The sequence below is a fragment of the Glycine max genome, chromosome 7 (assembly GCF_000004515.6).
Source record: "Glycine max cultivar Williams 82 chromosome 7, Glycine_max_v4.0, whole genome shotgun sequence".
NCBI classification, from domain to species: domain Eukaryota; kingdom Viridiplantae; phylum Streptophyta; class Magnoliopsida; order Fabales; family Fabaceae; genus Glycine; species Glycine max.
In genome coordinates, this window is record NC_038243.2 from 42,244,882 (window position 1) to 42,263,953 (window position 19,072).

The 19,072-nt window shown below is 30.7% G+C and overlaps 1 protein-coding gene across 2 annotated transcripts; it reads right to left on the reverse strand.

Annotated features, from left to right (window-relative positions):
• Nucleotides 1-2,164: 2,164 nt before the first annotated feature.
• Nucleotides 2,165-5,175, reverse strand: LOC100788697 (probable WRKY transcription factor 48). Of its 2 annotated transcripts, XM_003528565.5 has the most exons (4): nucleotides 4,611-5,175; nucleotides 4,069-4,212; nucleotides 3,430-3,916; nucleotides 2,165-2,787 (listed from the first exon to the last, which is right to left on the reverse strand). In XM_003528565.5, exons 1-3 carry the CDS (start codon nucleotides 5,153-5,155, stop codon nucleotides 3,430-3,432), a joined length of 1,176 nt encoding a protein of 391 aa, XP_003528613.1. In that variant the 5' UTR covers nucleotides 5,156-5,175; the 3' UTR covers nucleotides 2,165-2,787. The 2 variants fall into 2 exon arrangements, with proteins under 2 accessions (XP_003528613.1, XP_040873353.1); XM_041017419.1 differs by having other exon boundaries at nucleotides 2,165-3,916.
• Between the last annotated feature and the right edge of the window lie 13,897 nt (nucleotides 5,176-19,072).

A 19,072-nucleotide genomic window follows, 5' to 3' on the forward strand; every position in this document is an offset into this window, starting at 1 on the left:
ATTTCTCTCTCTTTCCTGAAACATCTTCTACTATGGAATGACTACATACAGCAAAAGATTTTAATTTTCATCCATCTTCAGTACTTTAATCAACTCTTAATATATATTCGTGATACAATTAATGATTTATATCCAAACTTTTTCACTAGTAGACTAATAATTTCGAACGACCAATGGACCGTCGGCACCAAAAAATTATAATGATTCAGAATCACCCATCTTTGCCTAATCTCTAGTTAGGAACTGATGAGTATCCATTTTTTCCCTCATTGTTTGGGGGGCTTTTTTTCTCTTTCAGAATCATAATTAGATAAAGGGACTAGGCTTGAAAAGTTGAAGAGTTTTCCATCAAGAAGTTAACACCTGGGTTGCCACATTTTTAACACACACTGCTTTTGTCCGACATATTCCTGAACTTGCAAAACAAGTAAGGAATAAAGAAATTGTTACCCGAGTTTTGCACCAAATTAATTTGAAACTTATCTTTAATGCATGGGGGTGTCATTTAATCGAAGATAAGGCTAACCAAATATAAATTCACATTAATTTAAAATGTAAAGTAAATCTTGTTTCCACGAAAAATGAACGTGTTTATGTATGGAAAGTGGCTAGTGAATGAGCAACTCTTTCTACTGGAGTTTGGATTCAGATGCCTCCAACGAATCATATGAGTTGTTTTGCAAATGACTAGACCTCCTTTCACTTCCTTGATTCGATTTCTTCTATAAAGCATCAAATTAATTGTCACTGCAACAGTTGGATTATTACAAGTAGATACGACTTTTCTGTTGCCTTTTGCAATTCGATAACATAAAGTGTTGGATGGCTGGAAAGTTTGGGAATACAAAATAAAGTCACGCTCTAAATGGGCCTAATTAATTTATATCAGAAGAAAACTTTTTTCTTCGTCGCTTCAAGCAGAGAATATTCATTCACCCGCGGCATGGTGGAAAATTGGGTAAAGCTTCATCACATGGAATTTCTGTATACATTTTTTTAAAAAAAAGAGAAGTGATTTCTTTCTATTTCTTCTTCCTTATCTGGTTGTGTCCATACTACCACTTGCATGCCAATTAATTACTAATGGTTTTAAATTAAGATTATGTTACGATCATTGAATCAACACTATATATATATATATATATATATATATATATATATATATATATATAACCATAATTGCAATTTTGATATGGTTGTCGAAACCGTAAAATTTAACTTGGAATATTACAAAAGTAATTATGTATATGCTATGAATTATAATTTAAAATCATTCACATATTTGACCTTCCAATGTTTAATGCTTTATTTAAGGTGTTCCCGTGTTACAATCTCTCATGTTGAGGCAAACTTTTAGTATGAATGGAAGAAACAGAACGAGAGAATCCTTTACTAACAAGTTTGAATATCTTCTTCCTCCAAAGTACTTCCAGTATATAGCAAGAGCTTAGAGCATACACGTTAATTGCCAATCTAAAATATTCTCGCACTTTTAGCAAATTTAAAACCAGCATTTTATTAAATTCACTTTAAACCTCTCGAAAATCATGATTAAAAATATCTACGAATTAATCCTTAATAGGTGTGATCAACAATTAAAACTAAAATATCTAAAACAGCCAAATAGCTAGAACCGTAGGGGAAAAGATCAAAACTTCCAAACTTTTAAAAAACTCAAATAGTATGTATGAACTTGACTCAATCATGGCTTCTTTCTAAATTCATTATATCAATTGCGCTATCTGGTATGAAAATATTTAGAAGAAAGTGCACGCAGTGAGATGTTTGTTTTTTATTAAAATCTTGATACATCAGTTAATGCAGTGTTTGTAAAGAATCTCTTTGTATGATTTATCTTTTTCCTTCATCGTATTCCTGGACGGTTACAAACAATTAGTACATTGTTTATCCACAGCGGCCATTGAAATATTCTTTTCTTTCTTTTTGGAAAATAATTTCAGTTCAATATATTTGTTTCAAACATTGAAGCTCCTCTTTGAAGACATTGAATATCATTGGAGTTTAACTATTCATAATCTCTTAACGAATTTGAATTTGAATTTGAAAAAGTACAGAAAATTAGATAAGCCAGCAAAATTGATTATACATATTTATTTTACAAAGTAGATGATTTTGTGTTAATTCCAAAAGGTAAAAAAAGAACTATGACATTGTAGAACCATGTATATAACTAAATTTACAATAATTATTACATATAAATTTTTTTACAAAAATTATATAAAAGATTTTGAAACTCCAATTTTCTTTGCACCAAAGGGTTGTACACCAAATAATTAATGAATCAAAGGGATAGGGATAGTGGCATGGCCTATGGCTTCTGCTAGTATTACAAAACAAAACATGTATGCTATGCTAGGGCATGAGAACCATATATATATAATGCTTTTCTCCACACCAATATCTCACATCATCCATCTTTTGCTATCATCAAGAAACAATCCATGCTGTAGCTATTTCCTTCCCAGGAAACACACATCATCATTGAATGGCTGAAGCCCATCTTTGTATATAGCTTATAGGGGAAGATGATGAGAAAAGGCATCATACACAAAAAGCTAAAGGGTACTACACAAGTAATAATGTTGCAATTTTTCCATACCTCATGCATTGTGTCAAGTCATGGGGCAATCATAACACTCTCTGATGCATAGTTTTCATCTTTCTTTCTTAAATTTCCCTCATTATAGATAGAGTTCCCAGCTCCATTGCTTATTAACTTACATTCTTGACTTTCCCTTTCCCACATTAAGTCTCTGCCATAAGTATCTGAGTGGGAAAAGAAGCAGCTAGCTAAAACATTTCACCACATGCAAGTAACTGAATCAAATTAAGAAAAAACCCTAACCCTAAAAACATTGGTTTTTCCACCATGAAAAATCCCATAGAACCAAAAGATCATAATCACGGGGAAGTACTAAAGAAGTTAATAATGCGGATGACATGAGAAAGACGAGAAAACATTTTTTTATTTTGTAAACAAGGGGACAAAAATAGCTAATAGTCGAATAAATATCTAGTTACAAAGAATAACCCATATATAGAAGGAAACAAAGAAAAAGTTAAAGTCGCAAAATCAGAATCTAAAGCCCCTCCATATATATCTTTTATCTAACCATAAAAAGTGAGAACCTCCAAAATGTTTCATATGAACACAAGCCATCAGTGTTGAAGTGAGGTTTCTCTAAAGTAAAACACAAAACACCCCAAGAGGCCCATAGAGGTTAATTTTCACTTTTAATCATATGTTCAGTTAGCTAAAGAACCAACCCATACATAATAGTAGTGCCATACAAAGATATATAAATAATGTACAACCAAATAATTAAAAGAAACTAATATTTGTCATAATTAAGTTCTATGATTAATTAATTAACCCAAGATATGACTATATATCATGATGATCATCACCTAAACACGATCTTCACTCTCCTCATTCCTCATATGCGTTGGCACAATGTCCTGAAGAAGCCCATTGTCCCTCAAGAAAGCGTGAGGAGCCAACACACTTCGCTGATGATTCTCTTGGCCTTGAAGGAAGCCACTCAACGACGACGTATTGGGGTAGCTATTATTAACACAAGAAGCTGAGTTAACAACATTCAGTGGCAATGACAATGACGATGAGTTGGAGTTGTACAACAACATTGCTGCTTGTGCTTGGTCCCGAAACTGTTGTTGTTGTGGCAGCATAAAGTGTGCCGAACCTAATCCACTAGTGGGTCCGAACCCACCACTTGCTTCGGAATGCATGAACCCGAGGCTAGCCCGTGACGTGGCAGGGCACGGGTGCGTGTGTTGCCCCTCGTAGGTTGTCACCACCACCGTAGGATCCTCCGAGGAACGCTCCACGCGCTTCTTCACGCCGCATGTCGCGGTGGTGCAACGATAATAGCTCCTGTTTTGCGTGCACCGCAAGAAATATTTTAATTATTAGTCCCAACCCAAATCCAAAGTACTAAAAAGGAGAAGAAAGAATCAAAGTGACAAAATTAATTAAGATTTGACGATCAATGAAATGTGCAAATAATTATATATTGATGGGTATACCTTGGATGAGGGCTGTTTTTGACGGCTTTTTGACCGTACTTGCGCCATCTGTAGCCATCGTCGAGGTGATCCACTTCACTCTTTGTCATGAACGCAAATCTTGGCTCTCTTTGCTTCTTTTGGTTCTTCTTTTTTGGCTTGAGCCTAAGCATGGAATTTTAGCAAAAACCAATAATTATTAACATGTTTTTGTTGGGTTTCATTATAATAAGTTATAACAACAAACATAAGAAATCAAAATTAAGCAAAAGAAGATGAAATCGGAGAGAAATGACAGTATAACGAAAACCCATTGCTTTAAAGTTCAATGAACATACACAAAAAACGACCTCCTAATCTCCCATCAATTGTCACCACTCAGCACCCCTGTCTGTTAGCAACTGTAACCGACTTTATCCTCGTTTAATTTTATTATTATTTGCCACAACCACATTGAATGACATACAGAATTCATTCCTTTTTTTTAAAAAAAAAAAACATAATAAAAAATTGAGAAAAATAATTAAGTTGTTATTGTTATTATTATTAGTGCTATTACTCACTGTTTCTTAGTCTTGTCTTGGTCTTGATCTTCTTCTCCTCTGCCTGCAGCTGCATCTATTGTTGTTTCATCATCGACATCATTATCATTTCCCGTTGCTTTGTTGGCGGCGGCGGCGGCGGCGGCTTCGTTCGACGACGACGAAATAGACGAATAGTTGGGAGATGCCGGAGTGTTGAGAACCTCGGAGCCGTCGGGGACATTGGAGCTGGCCGGAGACGGAAGAGGGTGGTTGATTTGGGCGGTGAGAGGTGGTGGTGCTGACGTGGCGGTGGTGTTTTGGGGCCAGTCGAATAAAGAAGGGGCATAATAATCAGCAGGGACAGCGAGCAAGTCCATGAAGCCAGCAAAGTTGTTGGGAGCTTTAGGATCGTGAGATGAGGAAGGTGGTGGAGGTGGCATCATGTCAAAGATGCTAGAGAAAGCAGGGGAGAAAGGGAAGCTTGTGCTCATGCTCATGTTCGGAATCTCGTCGGAAAATGCCACAGAATTTGCCATGGTGGATGATGACTTTGAGTTTCCCTCTTTCTCTCTCTTCTCCTCCATTGCTTTTAATGAATTGTAGGTGCTATATATCAACAAAAACCTTTGCACATATTCCTCATTTTCTTTTTCTCTCTTGTTTAAATTTATTTCTCAAAAACACCAAATAAAAAGTGATCCTATTAATTATTTTTTGCTTTTTTGTATTATTATATTATACTTAAAGAAAAGGAGAAACTATTCAATGCTCTCCCATAGATATGCCTAACGTTTTGGTCTTTTTTTATGCCACGTTTAACAGAGTTTTATTAGTAAATTAAAAAAATGGTCTTTTTAAAGCTAAAAAAAAATACAGTTACATACCATTCTCTTTAAGTATATTAATGACTAGAAATTCGATCCTTAAATTTTTATATGAAAATATATTTGTCAAAACATGTCAACACTTAAAATATGTTTAAATATAGTAGTTTTCAAAAAATAGAAAATAGTTAGGCATGATGTTTTTAAAATATATATGACTAGGAGTTTAGATCTATGTATATATTTTTTATTATAGATATTTTTCAGTTGGATAGAAATATTATAAATAATAATATTTCTTTTTTTCAAGTATTTAAAATAGTTATACATTCAACATTCGAACATTAAGACATTTAATTAAAATAAAATAATTTCATATTAATTGATCTAAATGTTCACTCATTAAATATATGTATATGAAAGTACATGTGATTTTTGTAAGAAGATGAAAGTATATATGTGAAGGAATATTAACTTATTAAATTAATAGCTTTTGGTATTATGAAAATTTAGTCGATGATGGATCATACTCAAGTAAGAAATATCACATAAATATTGATTAATAAAGAAAAAGAAAGGGATAGTTTGGGCCATTGGGGGATTTTGTTTAAATAAATAATTTAGAGAGTGTGAAAGGAGCTTGGATTTGGTTGGGAATTTGGAAAACAGGTTGGCTCGGGGAGGTTTCCCACCTTAGTGGTGACCGACATGTGGCGGTTTCCGATCTGAGGGTGGAAGGCAATAGCATTTACTGCAAAAGAGGACCAGTGGTGGGTCCCAGTGGACGCGCATATTTGACTGGCAACCGGTTTGGGTGTGAACAGGGGGAGTGTACACGTGGGCTGTAAGTAAAAAGGGTTTACGGTCTGATCGTTAACATGTGATGGTCCTGTCCCCTTTCAGCTTCTGCCTCCTTTTCTCATTTTCCTTTTCGCTTTTAACATCATCATGCCAAATTCACCCTTCATTTTCTTTATTTTCTTGTCATCTATTGCAAGTTTGCAACGTACCTTCTGTCCCAGCCCAATTCATTCTACGATAACTCGGTTTCTATAGTGTAATCTAATGAATAAAAGGGAAAATTATATTTGCTACTATAGAAGTGTAGTTTGGTGACACGTTTTGCCTGGTAAATTCTATTTTACTTTATCCTTTTTCATGTATAAATACAACAAGTTTGATCTTCCAAAAATAATTTTATGTACGTGCGTTTCAACCAATAAAATCTAACACATTTTCATTTACATAGTTTGCATGGTTTGGTGGTGAGCAGCTAAAAAATGTGGTGTTATCGTCACAATTTAATGTATGACACGTTTTTATTTATGCAGTCAAAATGACAAATTTTTATTTATAGTGTGTTTCATTCGGCGATGAACAATAAAAAATATAGTAGTGTCGCCGTAGAAAATTGAAAGCAATAAAATGTTGCTTTGAGATTGTTATGCATTAATACACCATCACTAGGCATGTAAATGAACTTAGCGGAATCAAATACTAGAAACTTAAGTTTAACTTTTGAAAAATAAGTTTAAGTTTTGACTTATTTATTTAAACGAATTTAATAAAAATAATTCAATTTCACTTGTTTAAATATTTTACTTTGTTTTTCTTTCTTTACTTGCTGCATAGCTCACATTCTTTCTGTTTTTTATTTTTTATTTTTTATTTCTCTTCCTCCTGACTTCTACACCCAAATAAGATTTGGGACTTATTTTTAAATTGTTTTGTAAAATTTGTTTGTCATATAAACACAATAAAAAATGTTTATCCTCTTCGCACATTTCTAATTCCAAACTTAATAAGTGTTTAACAAGAAACTAATTGTTGAATAGTGTAATTTTTTTAAAAAAGGTAGATTAAAATAAAAAAGTGAAAATAAAATACAACATGGACCCTTTCATACTCTGGTTTCATTCCATAAGATGAGGTGGAAACAGGCAACAAGATCTATGGTGATACTATAAATTAAATTTGAATCAAATGTTGGACTCAGTCAATATTGAACGAATATTATAATTGCCAGAAAAAAATGATTAAATACAAAGGCATTTCGGTGAAAAATGAAAAGGAGTCTTCTTGCAGACAACGCTTACGTTTGAAGCCTGAAGGTTAAATCCAGCATTAGCATAGAAAGAAAAAGGAAAACAAATCTCCTAGAAAGAGTTACTACTTTAATTCCAAAGTACTTAAAAAGGAATGAAAAATATAAGTTTAAGGGAAAAAGAAATTAACAAGTAACAACACGTACAACGTTGTGAGTTGCGACTTGTTAAGACCGTCGTCGTCTGTTAATCAGAAGCTTCGGCACGTGCCTTCCGTGCCTGACTATTGCTCAGTCAAGTATTGCTTACATCATTTCCACATCACTCATTCCTCATTTATATAAGTTCTTTTATTTTAATAGTATAATGTTTTTAACTTATTTCATTAAGTTTAATGTCAAATTTATGTGTAACTTTAATTTACTAAAAGTTAATGAATAAGTGTTTAATTAATTTTTCATTCGATTGCACCTAAATACAGAATTAGATCGATCCACTAAATGGAAATGTGAAACACACCTCATTTAATTTGATGACTTCTGTATAAATTTTATTTGAAATATTACTACTCCTCCTTTGATATTTCACCTCCCCCCTCAATTTTGAGATGTTTTTTTTTTATTATTATTTATTTTATTACAAAACGGGGCAAGAGCCCAGACGGACCAATGTTGAGAGAGTCATAAATGCTCTTCAAAAATTTAATGCGCCCATCAGTTAGGTGGATTATTATTTTCTTATTTAATAATGTTTTGATATTATAATTGAAAATGAAAACACACATATTTGATAATGTATATAGTTAAATAATACTTGCAAAAGGAATTCACATTTACCTTGAAGAGTCAAGTGAAAACTTAAATTTGCAATATGTTAAATACAAAACTCTGTTTTATTTCACCCGACTTATTTCTTGAAACTTCTCAAATACTAATTAAAAGTAACAATACACTCTTAAAAAAAAGTAGCAATACTAATTTTAGTAAAATCGAAAACAATTTCAGTTCTGTAAATTTTCATAGAAACATACTTTACTATATTTTTAAAGTATAGTACTATTAGTTTTCACTATTTTAACAGAATATGTCAACCGTGCTTCTTAAATATTGAAAAGTACGAGTGCCCATTAATTGACGTTGTGCGTATGCTTAATTTCAATTTTCTATGTATTAAGTTCTAAGAAAACATCATATTAATTTAATCATAATCTGTAAACAAGTTAAACTAATTTAAAGGCATAAAATGATAAAAAAAAAATTGTGTTAAATATCTTTTGTAGGCAGGGAACGTCAGCTCTCACGATCGATGAAGGTTGTGGAGCCCAATAGCCAGAGACAGGCCCACTGCCAGTACGAGTACACGTGGCGGCATCAGAAAGGGAGAAGTAGTTCCTACGTGTTGCATCGGACGGCTGGTATTCACTGGAAGAGAAATTGAAAGGAAATGCACTTTACGCGGTTTTGGTATATTCCATGATTGCTTCAGACACACTCTTCCGAAGCCATATGCTATGATAAACCAGCCGTCGCTTGCTAAGCCTACATGTTCTTTTGCATTACAATTCAATTCCCTTCTGTTCAGTTTTAACCTTACCTCTTTGTATTTTTCTTCTTTTGCTTCAACTTTCCTCTCTTTTTTATGCTAAATCTATATCTTATCAAAGTTTTCAAAGTTTTTTTTTTGTGTCCATAAACTAACACCTTTAATTTTTGTTGCCTTTCTAAACTAGCGATCACTTTCTTAATCATGGCGATGATTCCTTTGTTTCTTTAAATTTGTGAATGGCATGCCCACAAAAGCGTTGTGATTTGTAGGGATAATATAAGATAAGAAAGCGTGTATTTATCATCGAGTACGTAAGTACCGTTGTTTTATCTTCTCTGAAAATATCATAATTTATTTGTGTTCACAATTTTACCCGTGCATTACAGACTAGTCTTAATTTATTTTTTACTGGCATTTCTGGTCTTTGTGATTACGATAGAATAATATCACATCAAAACTACATAGTAAATAATAAAATATATTCATATTTCCCCCCTAAAAAATTAGCAATTCAATTTAAACTAACAAGAGAAATGCTTATAAACTAAACTTGGTATTGAATAGTTTAGTACACTGGCTTCCTGCATCCCTGTTCCCTATTGTCTAGCTGCCTCTCTTTTGTCCAAAATAAACTTGTTGCACCTCATGTATTGCAGCACTCAGTTAGCATAATAATAACCATAGATGAGAGACATGCGTTTAGATAATTTTTTAATGAATATTTACAAAAAAATAAATTTAAAGAGATAAAAATAAAATCTTTTTATAAACTAATATTACTTTATACATTTTATCCATTTAAAATACGTTCTTTTCTAATTTCTCAAGAATTGACATACATAAATTAACTCTAATTAATAGGATAATTTTTATTTGCTGTTTTATTATTTTATGTTTCACTTTAAGTACTGATCGAAAAAATTATTTAAATTTGCAGTTAGTTGATTTTTATTTAAAAATACCCTTAACTGGAAGGTGTGCTTAAGGCAACGTTTTTTCAAACAAAACAACACGTATCCATAATGAGTAGTTGTTGCTTATTATCTTGGATTAGTTTCTGGGCAATAACATTAAAGAGGCGGATAGGGAAATCGACATCGATGGTGAGAGACACATTTAATTGGTTCGAGTAGTCTTATATTTGTCTTACAAATTCTACTAATGAAAAAAAATAAAATTAAAGTGCAAAAGTGATGATGTATTTATAGCTTTAAATTAAATTAATTAAATTCGTCAAATGCTTTAGTTTAGATCACCGATAAATACAATATTATTGAATTGGGTGCATCTTAAAAGTTTACTTATTGCAAAGAAAAATAAATTCAATCATTCAATGTCTTTAAGATATTAAATAAGAAGTTAAAGTACAAGAAACGTATTTAATAAAAAGCATTAACTATATTAAAAAAAAACTAAAGTTGAAAAAGTATTCGTATAATGAAACATATTTTAAATATTAAAATTGAAAAATAATTTAATTTTTATTCTTTAAAATAAGTATAAATATTTAATTTAATGTATCAAGTTCCTTAATTAATATTTCAAGAGTTCTCAACTAAAAGTTAACAAGAATGTAAGCTTTTTACATTATTTAAAAAAATATATTAGTATTTTTTTTCTTTGAATAATTAGATCATATTAGTAAGACCGAGGAGGAGTAACAATTGATTCGTCTGCGGTGAAAGAAAAGAAAAAAAATATAAAAAAAATGAAACGAACCATAAAATGAGATGACACTTATATTTTATTTTTTATTCTAACTTAAATTTGTCATTTCTATTGATTTTTATTACATTTCATTTTACACTATTGAATAGATCCTTAGCTATATTCGTTTCACATGGTTGTAGCTGGCGGAGGAAAGTGGTAACGCCGTGGGTTTCGGCGGCGCGTGGTTTGTTGATTGTTTATCTGTATATCTCGTGTTGTTGTGTATGTATGCTTGCTGGAGCAATGGTCAGTGTCGACTCTACATCACATGGTAACAACCGACATAGGATTTAAAGTTGTGTTTGGGGTGTTTGACCGTGGTTTCTATGATATACTGGCAAACATGTCGCTATATGGGATAATCCCAAACACTGCGCGCAAATCACTTATATGTAATGCCAAAAGTCAACCTTTTGAATATTTCCTTCTGGTTCGTTCAACCACACAGATACAAAAGAAAGCAACAGCTTCTCCTTAATTATTAGTACTACGTACCATGGTCTTAAATTTAATCTCCTGCTTCTGCACCCCACCTTACTTGTCATGCATGTTCACCATTTTCGCTTCTAAATTACTACTATGTATCTTCTTCTAAATTACAGAATTGAGATAAAGTATTTAATTATCATTTTTGGTTTACTAAATAAACGTTGCAGTTATAATTTACGATGTTGTATCTATTTATTTTTCATACATAAAAGTGTAATAAAAAAAGTATAAATTAATATGAGGTGATGTAAGAGAAAACTTATTCTTTGACTTAGGATGATGAAACCTGTTATATGTGGCTCTAGTTTAATCATGCAGGTAGCTTAATTTGTTTCTTTTAACCAGTTGACCAGCCAATATTCTTGTTCGTATGAAACAAAAATATTGGGATAATTGCAAGATAATGCGCCCCTTATAATACAAAACTTCGTTCTCTCAATCTTAATTCAGACGGCCTCCAAGTTCAATTGCAACTTCCAACTGCCATTTTTCTTATTCTATGACTGACCATTATAGTATTTTAACTGCATAGAATTTATTAGTCTCGTTTGTTTATATATATATATAAAACATTGGAGAATATTTAATGATTTAGTTCTGTGATTCCTCAATCGAAGTTCATGTAACTTGCCTAAAGTTATTGATGACAGTGCTATTTTAGAAACGTTATCAACTCGGTTTATTCATTGAACAACATTGATTCCTATTTGAATATTTGGGTGTAGCAAATGTGAAAGCAAATTGATTAATCTTTTTTTTTTAACGTATGATTCGAATATATTTTATTTGTCAGAATCCTTTTGATTTTAAAACATCTTAACCAAACCCATTTGTGATTTTAATAATATAAAGCAGTGTTCTAGATGTTCGTCACCATCTATGATTTCCATACTAGATTATATGAGTTGATCGTCATCCACTATAATTAACGCCAGCGGTACTTGTGAACAAGTTCATTCCTTAAGTTTCTGTTTAGGCGAAAATTTCCGAAAACACCTACTTCTGAGATTCCTTTTCCTTCGGAATATTTTCAGTAGAAATTAGGTGCTACGATTTTATTCTAAAACTTAATTTATTGCTTTAGATGCTCTCAAGATCTGCCAATGTTTTAATCATTTTTTACTTTTTCTTAAAAAAGCTCTCAATATAGTTCATTCTCATCTTGAACTTGTCTTGTTTGTAACTGTAGTCTATATAGCTCTCTAGATAGTCAATCCAACAACTTTTGACCAAAGCAATAATAGTATAAAACCAAAATCAATAAAGTATGAGAACTAATTCATATAAAAATATTAGTCATTGTTCCTTCAACCGCAACATAAAAAAAATGTCATCCGATTAAATCAAGACAACCTTATTGAAGTTTAATTTCTGCAGTCTAAGATACCATTTTTTTTTTTCAGTTTTCTTCCCTAGCAGTTGTTAACATGATAATAGAACATTTATTACCCCATATAGGTTTGTTCTCTCTACTGAAACAAAGTTTATCATATATAAATTGCCTAAAGCTTAAAGTACCGAATTAAATAATTGCAGACAGTGTTCAAAGTAGACGTACGTCATGTTATTTTAGGTGGGGGCATCGTCTTTAATTTGATTTGGTACTCTCAATTTAGTTTTAAGATTGCAAAGTCTTGACTCCTTTGAATCAATTTTTAGGGTTATCTAGATCTCCCCCCGAAAGAGTTATAATCGATCAGAAATGTTTGAGGACGATTAACTCTTGAACGATATTGATAAAACGGATAATTAGTGGAAGGAGTTGATTGATACTAAGTTTATGAGTACTCTTTACATCTTTTTGTCACGCTTGATTTTATAAATTATGTCATGTTACGTTTCTTAATTAAGCCATCCAGCTTGCATTCACATAAGAAAAGCAATTAAGTTTTATCTTTTTCATTTCAGGTACTCCCTTCCTAATATTTAATTTAACAATGATCAATGGTTTGTGGTGAATTTGACATTTTAAATTGAGCAGTTCACTTAAGAAGATAAATATGTTAATGAAAAGTTAATAATTGATAGTATTACATAGTGTACGTATGTAATAAATCAAAAATATATATTAACTGTTATTTTTCTTTTATGCCTTTAATTTATTAGGTTATTAGTGAGACATTCACTTATTTCTTATGAAAGTGAATGAATTTATTAGGTTATTAATAATAGGTTTAAATATATTTTTAGTCTTTAAAAAAAATTTACTATTATTAGTCCTTCAAATTCACTTATTTCTAATGTTAATGGCGTTATAATTTGTGACTTTTTCTAGTTAGAATTTTTTTTAATTTATTTTCTTAAAAAATGACTTGTGACGATTTAAAATCACCAAAGGTCACAATTTAACATCCATATATGTTTTTTAGTTTTTTTTCTTTAAAACATCATAATATGTAAAAAAAAATATCATCATTCGAGTAAAATATTTTGACAGTTTAAAATTGTAAGAATTTTTTTTCTAAATAATAAATTAAAAATAAATAAACTTTGAAAATTAAAAATCACAACAAAATTGTGAAACCATAAATATAGTGAATAAAGAGGGATGAAAATTAATTTTTCAAAAATTTGGAAACTAATAAAAACAATTATTTTAATCACTAAAAAAACAATTACCCAAATTTAAAGGATTAAAACATATTTAAATCTTAATAATATAAGTTACAGTAATTGGTTGTTGAAAAAAATTATCTCTTAAATTATGAGTGTTTATTGTTACTTAAACTATTTCATTTTATAAGTATTTTTAAAATAAAATTTAAATTTATGACATTAATATTTCAAATTAACTAATTTGACTACTTTTATTAATTTTGATGAATTAAATATTTGTTACTTATATATAGGGTGTGAAAATAAATTATCTAGTTAATTAAAAAACTAAATTTGAAATATCATTTAATTTTCTTATTGAAAAAATTTACTGCATTTTGGTACGTTTTTTTATAAAATTTATCAATATAACACTTTTTTTAACAATTTTTTTAAAAATTAACATATAAATAAATTATTATTTTGAAGTAAAAATAAATATAAAAATGTGAGATAACATGTAGGATTGAATCTAAATTTTTAACAAGTTTAAAAATAAAACAATTATTGAAAATTTCAAATCTCATATAATAATATAAAGCTTAAAAAAGATAAGTTAAAAACTCAAAAGAAATGAATACTTTCACAACAACCACGATAAGAATGGTACAAGTCGCGGTAGGAGTGGCACTAAACTATTAATAGCATGTTTAAATATTCTTTAAAATTATAATGTGTTGTTTCATATTCATCATGATTTTAAAATTGATATTGGATCACCTCTTACTCCAAACATATTGTAACAATGTGTATAAAGAAACTCACATCAATAAAGTTACGGTGATGCTTTTAAAAAATGGAAATAATTATTCATTAAATTATCTTTTGATAAAAGACAAATAATTATTTATCAGCATAATACACTGTAAAATGAATGTTTGGTACTATATTATTAAAATAAAAGTGTTGTAAAACAGAGCACGGTAAAAAGTTGGAGCCAAAATGAAGGAGGTAGGCGATGGCAGAATGGTTGTGGAAATTCTAGAAAGCGATGATTGCGGCGTCTCTTGCTTGGAATATTTTCTATTTACCTCTAAAAAAAAAGTAGTATATTTTCTCTTTTCTAATACTATGAGATAGCTCAAACTGGCCAATAATTTAAGATATGTCTGAAAGTATTAAATACATTGTTTAGTTGAGGAATGTGAAGAGAAAGTGAGCATATATATGTTTTTATATTATTGCATGGTGTCATTAATTAAATAATGATAGTACGTTAATAAACTGAAGATGAAAGAAAGGGGGTAAAAACGCGTTAAGAGCAGAAAGAGACAAAGAGGAGAAATGGGCATCGTATTGCGTGCACGTCTCTACAAAAGTTAGGGACTCCATCTGTGCCTTTTGTAGCCGTGCCCATGCTACTGCTACTGCTCACCAAACGATGCAGCTAAAGCTAGCCATCGACGACGCCTTCCACGTATAAATGTTATTCCACACAACCTATTTTTATTTTTAGTAATTTTGAAAACAATAATTAAATCAATTCTAAGAATTAATGTTATTTTAAGTTCATGTCTTTGTGATTTTTTCTTCAATTATTATTTTATATACCTCTTTAATTCTTATCTCAATTATATTATCACAACAAATTATATATATAATAACATAATCAAGAACATTTTTTTCTCTTGCAATCCGAGATATCTTTCAATTCACGGAGTTAAAGACTAATCTCTCGTGGTGTGTAAGTGTTATTGACCCTTCAAAATTTCACATATAGTAGAGATCAAATACGAATATTACGTCAATCCTATGAGTTATAATCATGACATTTAATAGTATTAGAAAATAAATTTAAATAGCATAAATATCTAAATATTAAAAGGTGTAGATTTTAAAATAATCAAGTTAAAAATATTTGATCAAATAATCAAGTTTTATTTGGATTAGAAAATAATTCAAAAATAAACTGATAATAATTTAATTAATTGTGATTTAAATTAAAAATTAGTCAATTGATAAACCAATTCAATAGTTTGATTTAAATAATTAGATTCGTCGAATCGACCTAATTCAAATAATACGTACCTTAGCCTCTAGTTTATTTCTACACTAAAGTATGCTAAATTATTCTCATTATATAAATTAATCCAAGTATATACTTTGAAAAATCCATATAAATTCAGGAGAGAGGTGGGTTAATTAAATAAAATATCCATTGTCGTGCTAGAATAAACAAATTACAATATATCGTATTTCCATAAATAAGCGAATATATAAAGATATAGAACAATCAGAAGAATTAATTACTTTTAGAATGGCAAGTGCCAAGTACTACAAAATATTATTAGTGATGGGTATATATTAGCAGGTAAAAAAAACAAGCAAACTAGAATATTTTGAGAAAAAAAAAATAGTTCTATTTATTGAAAAGAAAGTAAGTAGACATATATAAAAGATCATGTTGAATTAATGGAGACCTAAAGACTAAAATAGCTTCAACAATCCTAGTCATGGTTCTAGTTGTATGCTATTATTTCTAAGGAAAGTGCATGCATATTTCATTTTGAACTTTCTTTGGCATCTTTTTGCACCATTAATTATTAAATACTGTGTCGCAATCTATATCATAACTATGTAACAATTAGTTAGTTACAAGTAGAAGAAAAATACTATCAATGTAAAGTATCATAAATTCTTCATTTCTTAATTATATCCAACTTTTTTTTTCACGAGATAGGAAATATTGATTATCAATTAATATCACGTTTATAGATTCTTCAAAACATTACGAATAAACAAATACTGGTATATGACAGGTTACTTTATACTCCACTGTCGTTGCGTATGATCAGTTAATGTTCGGTGTGTTCTTTATCCGTATTTAAAGAAGTTACGCCAAATAATATCATTGTTGATTACAACTTAAGAAAGATTCCAGTGATTTCTTTTTACAATAAAAAAGCATATTGTGTCACTTCGTGTCTCAATTATTTGTAAGATATAGATGGGTGTTTATTTATTTACACCACAAATATGCGGATGTTGTTAATTGCAATGTTTTGGATAAATTATAATTCCCAAGTAATATCTTAACGTGGATATATGTGAACTAAGCATATACCAATATTGGTACGTATGCGGACTCATATATATATATATATATATATATTTTTTTCCGGGTGGGGTGTTGTGAGAAAGCATTTAATTTGAGCAGAATAGTTATAGTCAATCTCAACAATTTCCTGTAATAGTAATGAAAGTGACATAATTATGAAGCATATGCCCTTGAAAATCGCTTTTTAGATATGAATTTTTGTTTATTTGAATAAGATACCTTCATCAATAAAAAAAATAAAAGATTTCTACTCTGAATGTAACAGCATATGCATGCAAACGTAAACATCTCAAACTTCACATTTAACCAACCTATATTTTCCCAATTTGAAATATTGATCAACCTCTTTGTTTTGTTTTACCCTGTTCAAATTTGATGACCCACTAGAATGAGTAGTACTTACTACTCAGATTTAACTACGTTAAGCTTCTTTTGGATGATCCGAACTTAAACCTTGAGAGAGAAAAGCATACACCTTTATGATTAGATTTTAGTGTCTTACACGTTTACGAGGGATAAACAAAAACAACTGAATTTCAAGGGCGAAATGAATGGGGATATCACAAAAGCGGCACTAAAAAAACAAAAAATACGGTGGAAATTAATGGCTTGAAGGGGAAGTGGTGGGTGACTTTTTGTGAAGGTTGTCTAAATTACGTACCAATAGAGTGAAGGATTGGACCATCAATAAATGGGCCAAGGTCCCGTCTAATAAGGTCAACCACACCTATACCTTGGATAGTTCTTTGACAGAGATAGAACTGACTCTGACGATTATATTTTAAGGTACAAGAGCCTCACCAACCAAAAGCTCTGAGATAAGTTTTTGGTTCTTAAGGTGACACATCATTGGCCCACGAAGCCCTTTTCAACTTTGTTAGTTGTTATCCTATAAATAAATAATATATTAATAGAAAATATACATGACAAAATATTGATACAAGAGCTGGCTTCAAGCTATAAAGCAAGCCACATAGTGATAGAATCTAGGATAGACTTCACGGCATAAATAATAGGTGACGAACTTGGACCGGCACTAACTTTTAAACAACCAACTTTCAACGTATCTAGTATAGACACAACTCAAACTGAAAATACAATGCCTTTCAAAGAGGTACGCCACTATCCTAACCAGCAAAAAGAAATGGTCATTAATCAGCAGAGATTTGTTTAGAAAAATAGCTTTTAAACTCCTTCCAAAAGTCATAAATACTTTAATTAAATATGTTTTTCAATAAGTTATTATTTTATGAAAATTAACTTACAAATTTGATCGTGAAATTTATTGAAATGTTAAAAAAAATACAAATCACATTCTTCAATGATTTAAATTATCCTCTGCCCTTCAATTAATTGCTGAGGTTGATTTGGACCTACATTATTTTCAGATTTAGTACATCAAAATCCTAATATTATGTAAACTTCACTGTCTCGATCATGAGGTGCACACTCTAAATTACGCACGGAACGGAATATGGACAAAGCATACTTTATAACGTGTTTCTAGTCGTTGAATTAAAATTCAGGGTTATGTTAAAGTCAAGTCTTTCTCTACAACAACAATAATAATGACAACAGCAATACCAAAGAAAAGAAGGTTTTGGACTGATATTAGAGGGGCAGCCTTTTTCCCTAAATAAAATTGTGAGGCATTACTGCACATATTCGGCGAAAAGTTATAACTATTTGCAACTGAAAAAAATAAGAAGACAAGGAGATAAAAATAAGACTGGTTCGAAAGGTCGATTTTGCTTTTGACTTCTGACACCCACCGTTGTTTATGGGTCCCATGTGAAGAGTCTATGCCCATAAAATTAATTAGCCTGCTAACCATATAATATTCAACCATATGTCAAGCTAGAAACCAACAACGAATCCTGTTTCACATGAATAACAGTGCCACTTTACCTAACTCAACCATTCAAACCATGAGATCTTTAAGACTAAGATCCTGGATTACCTTGTTTTCTATTAGTACATTTTTTATTTCCACAAATTGTATTATTAGTATTAGACCAGTTGTACAAATGGATTTACTCATTCCTGGCATGTATAATAACATTGGATTACACGTCTTGTCCCTTCACTTTGCGTAATTTCACCGACAAATTTCACGCACAATCTAAAGATTCTGTGAGGCCTTTTTGATTAATTACCCCCCCCCCCCCACCCCCCCCCATGGGCCCGATTTTACAGCTTGGTCCAAAAAAAAAACTTACCCCGGGGCTGGGAAAA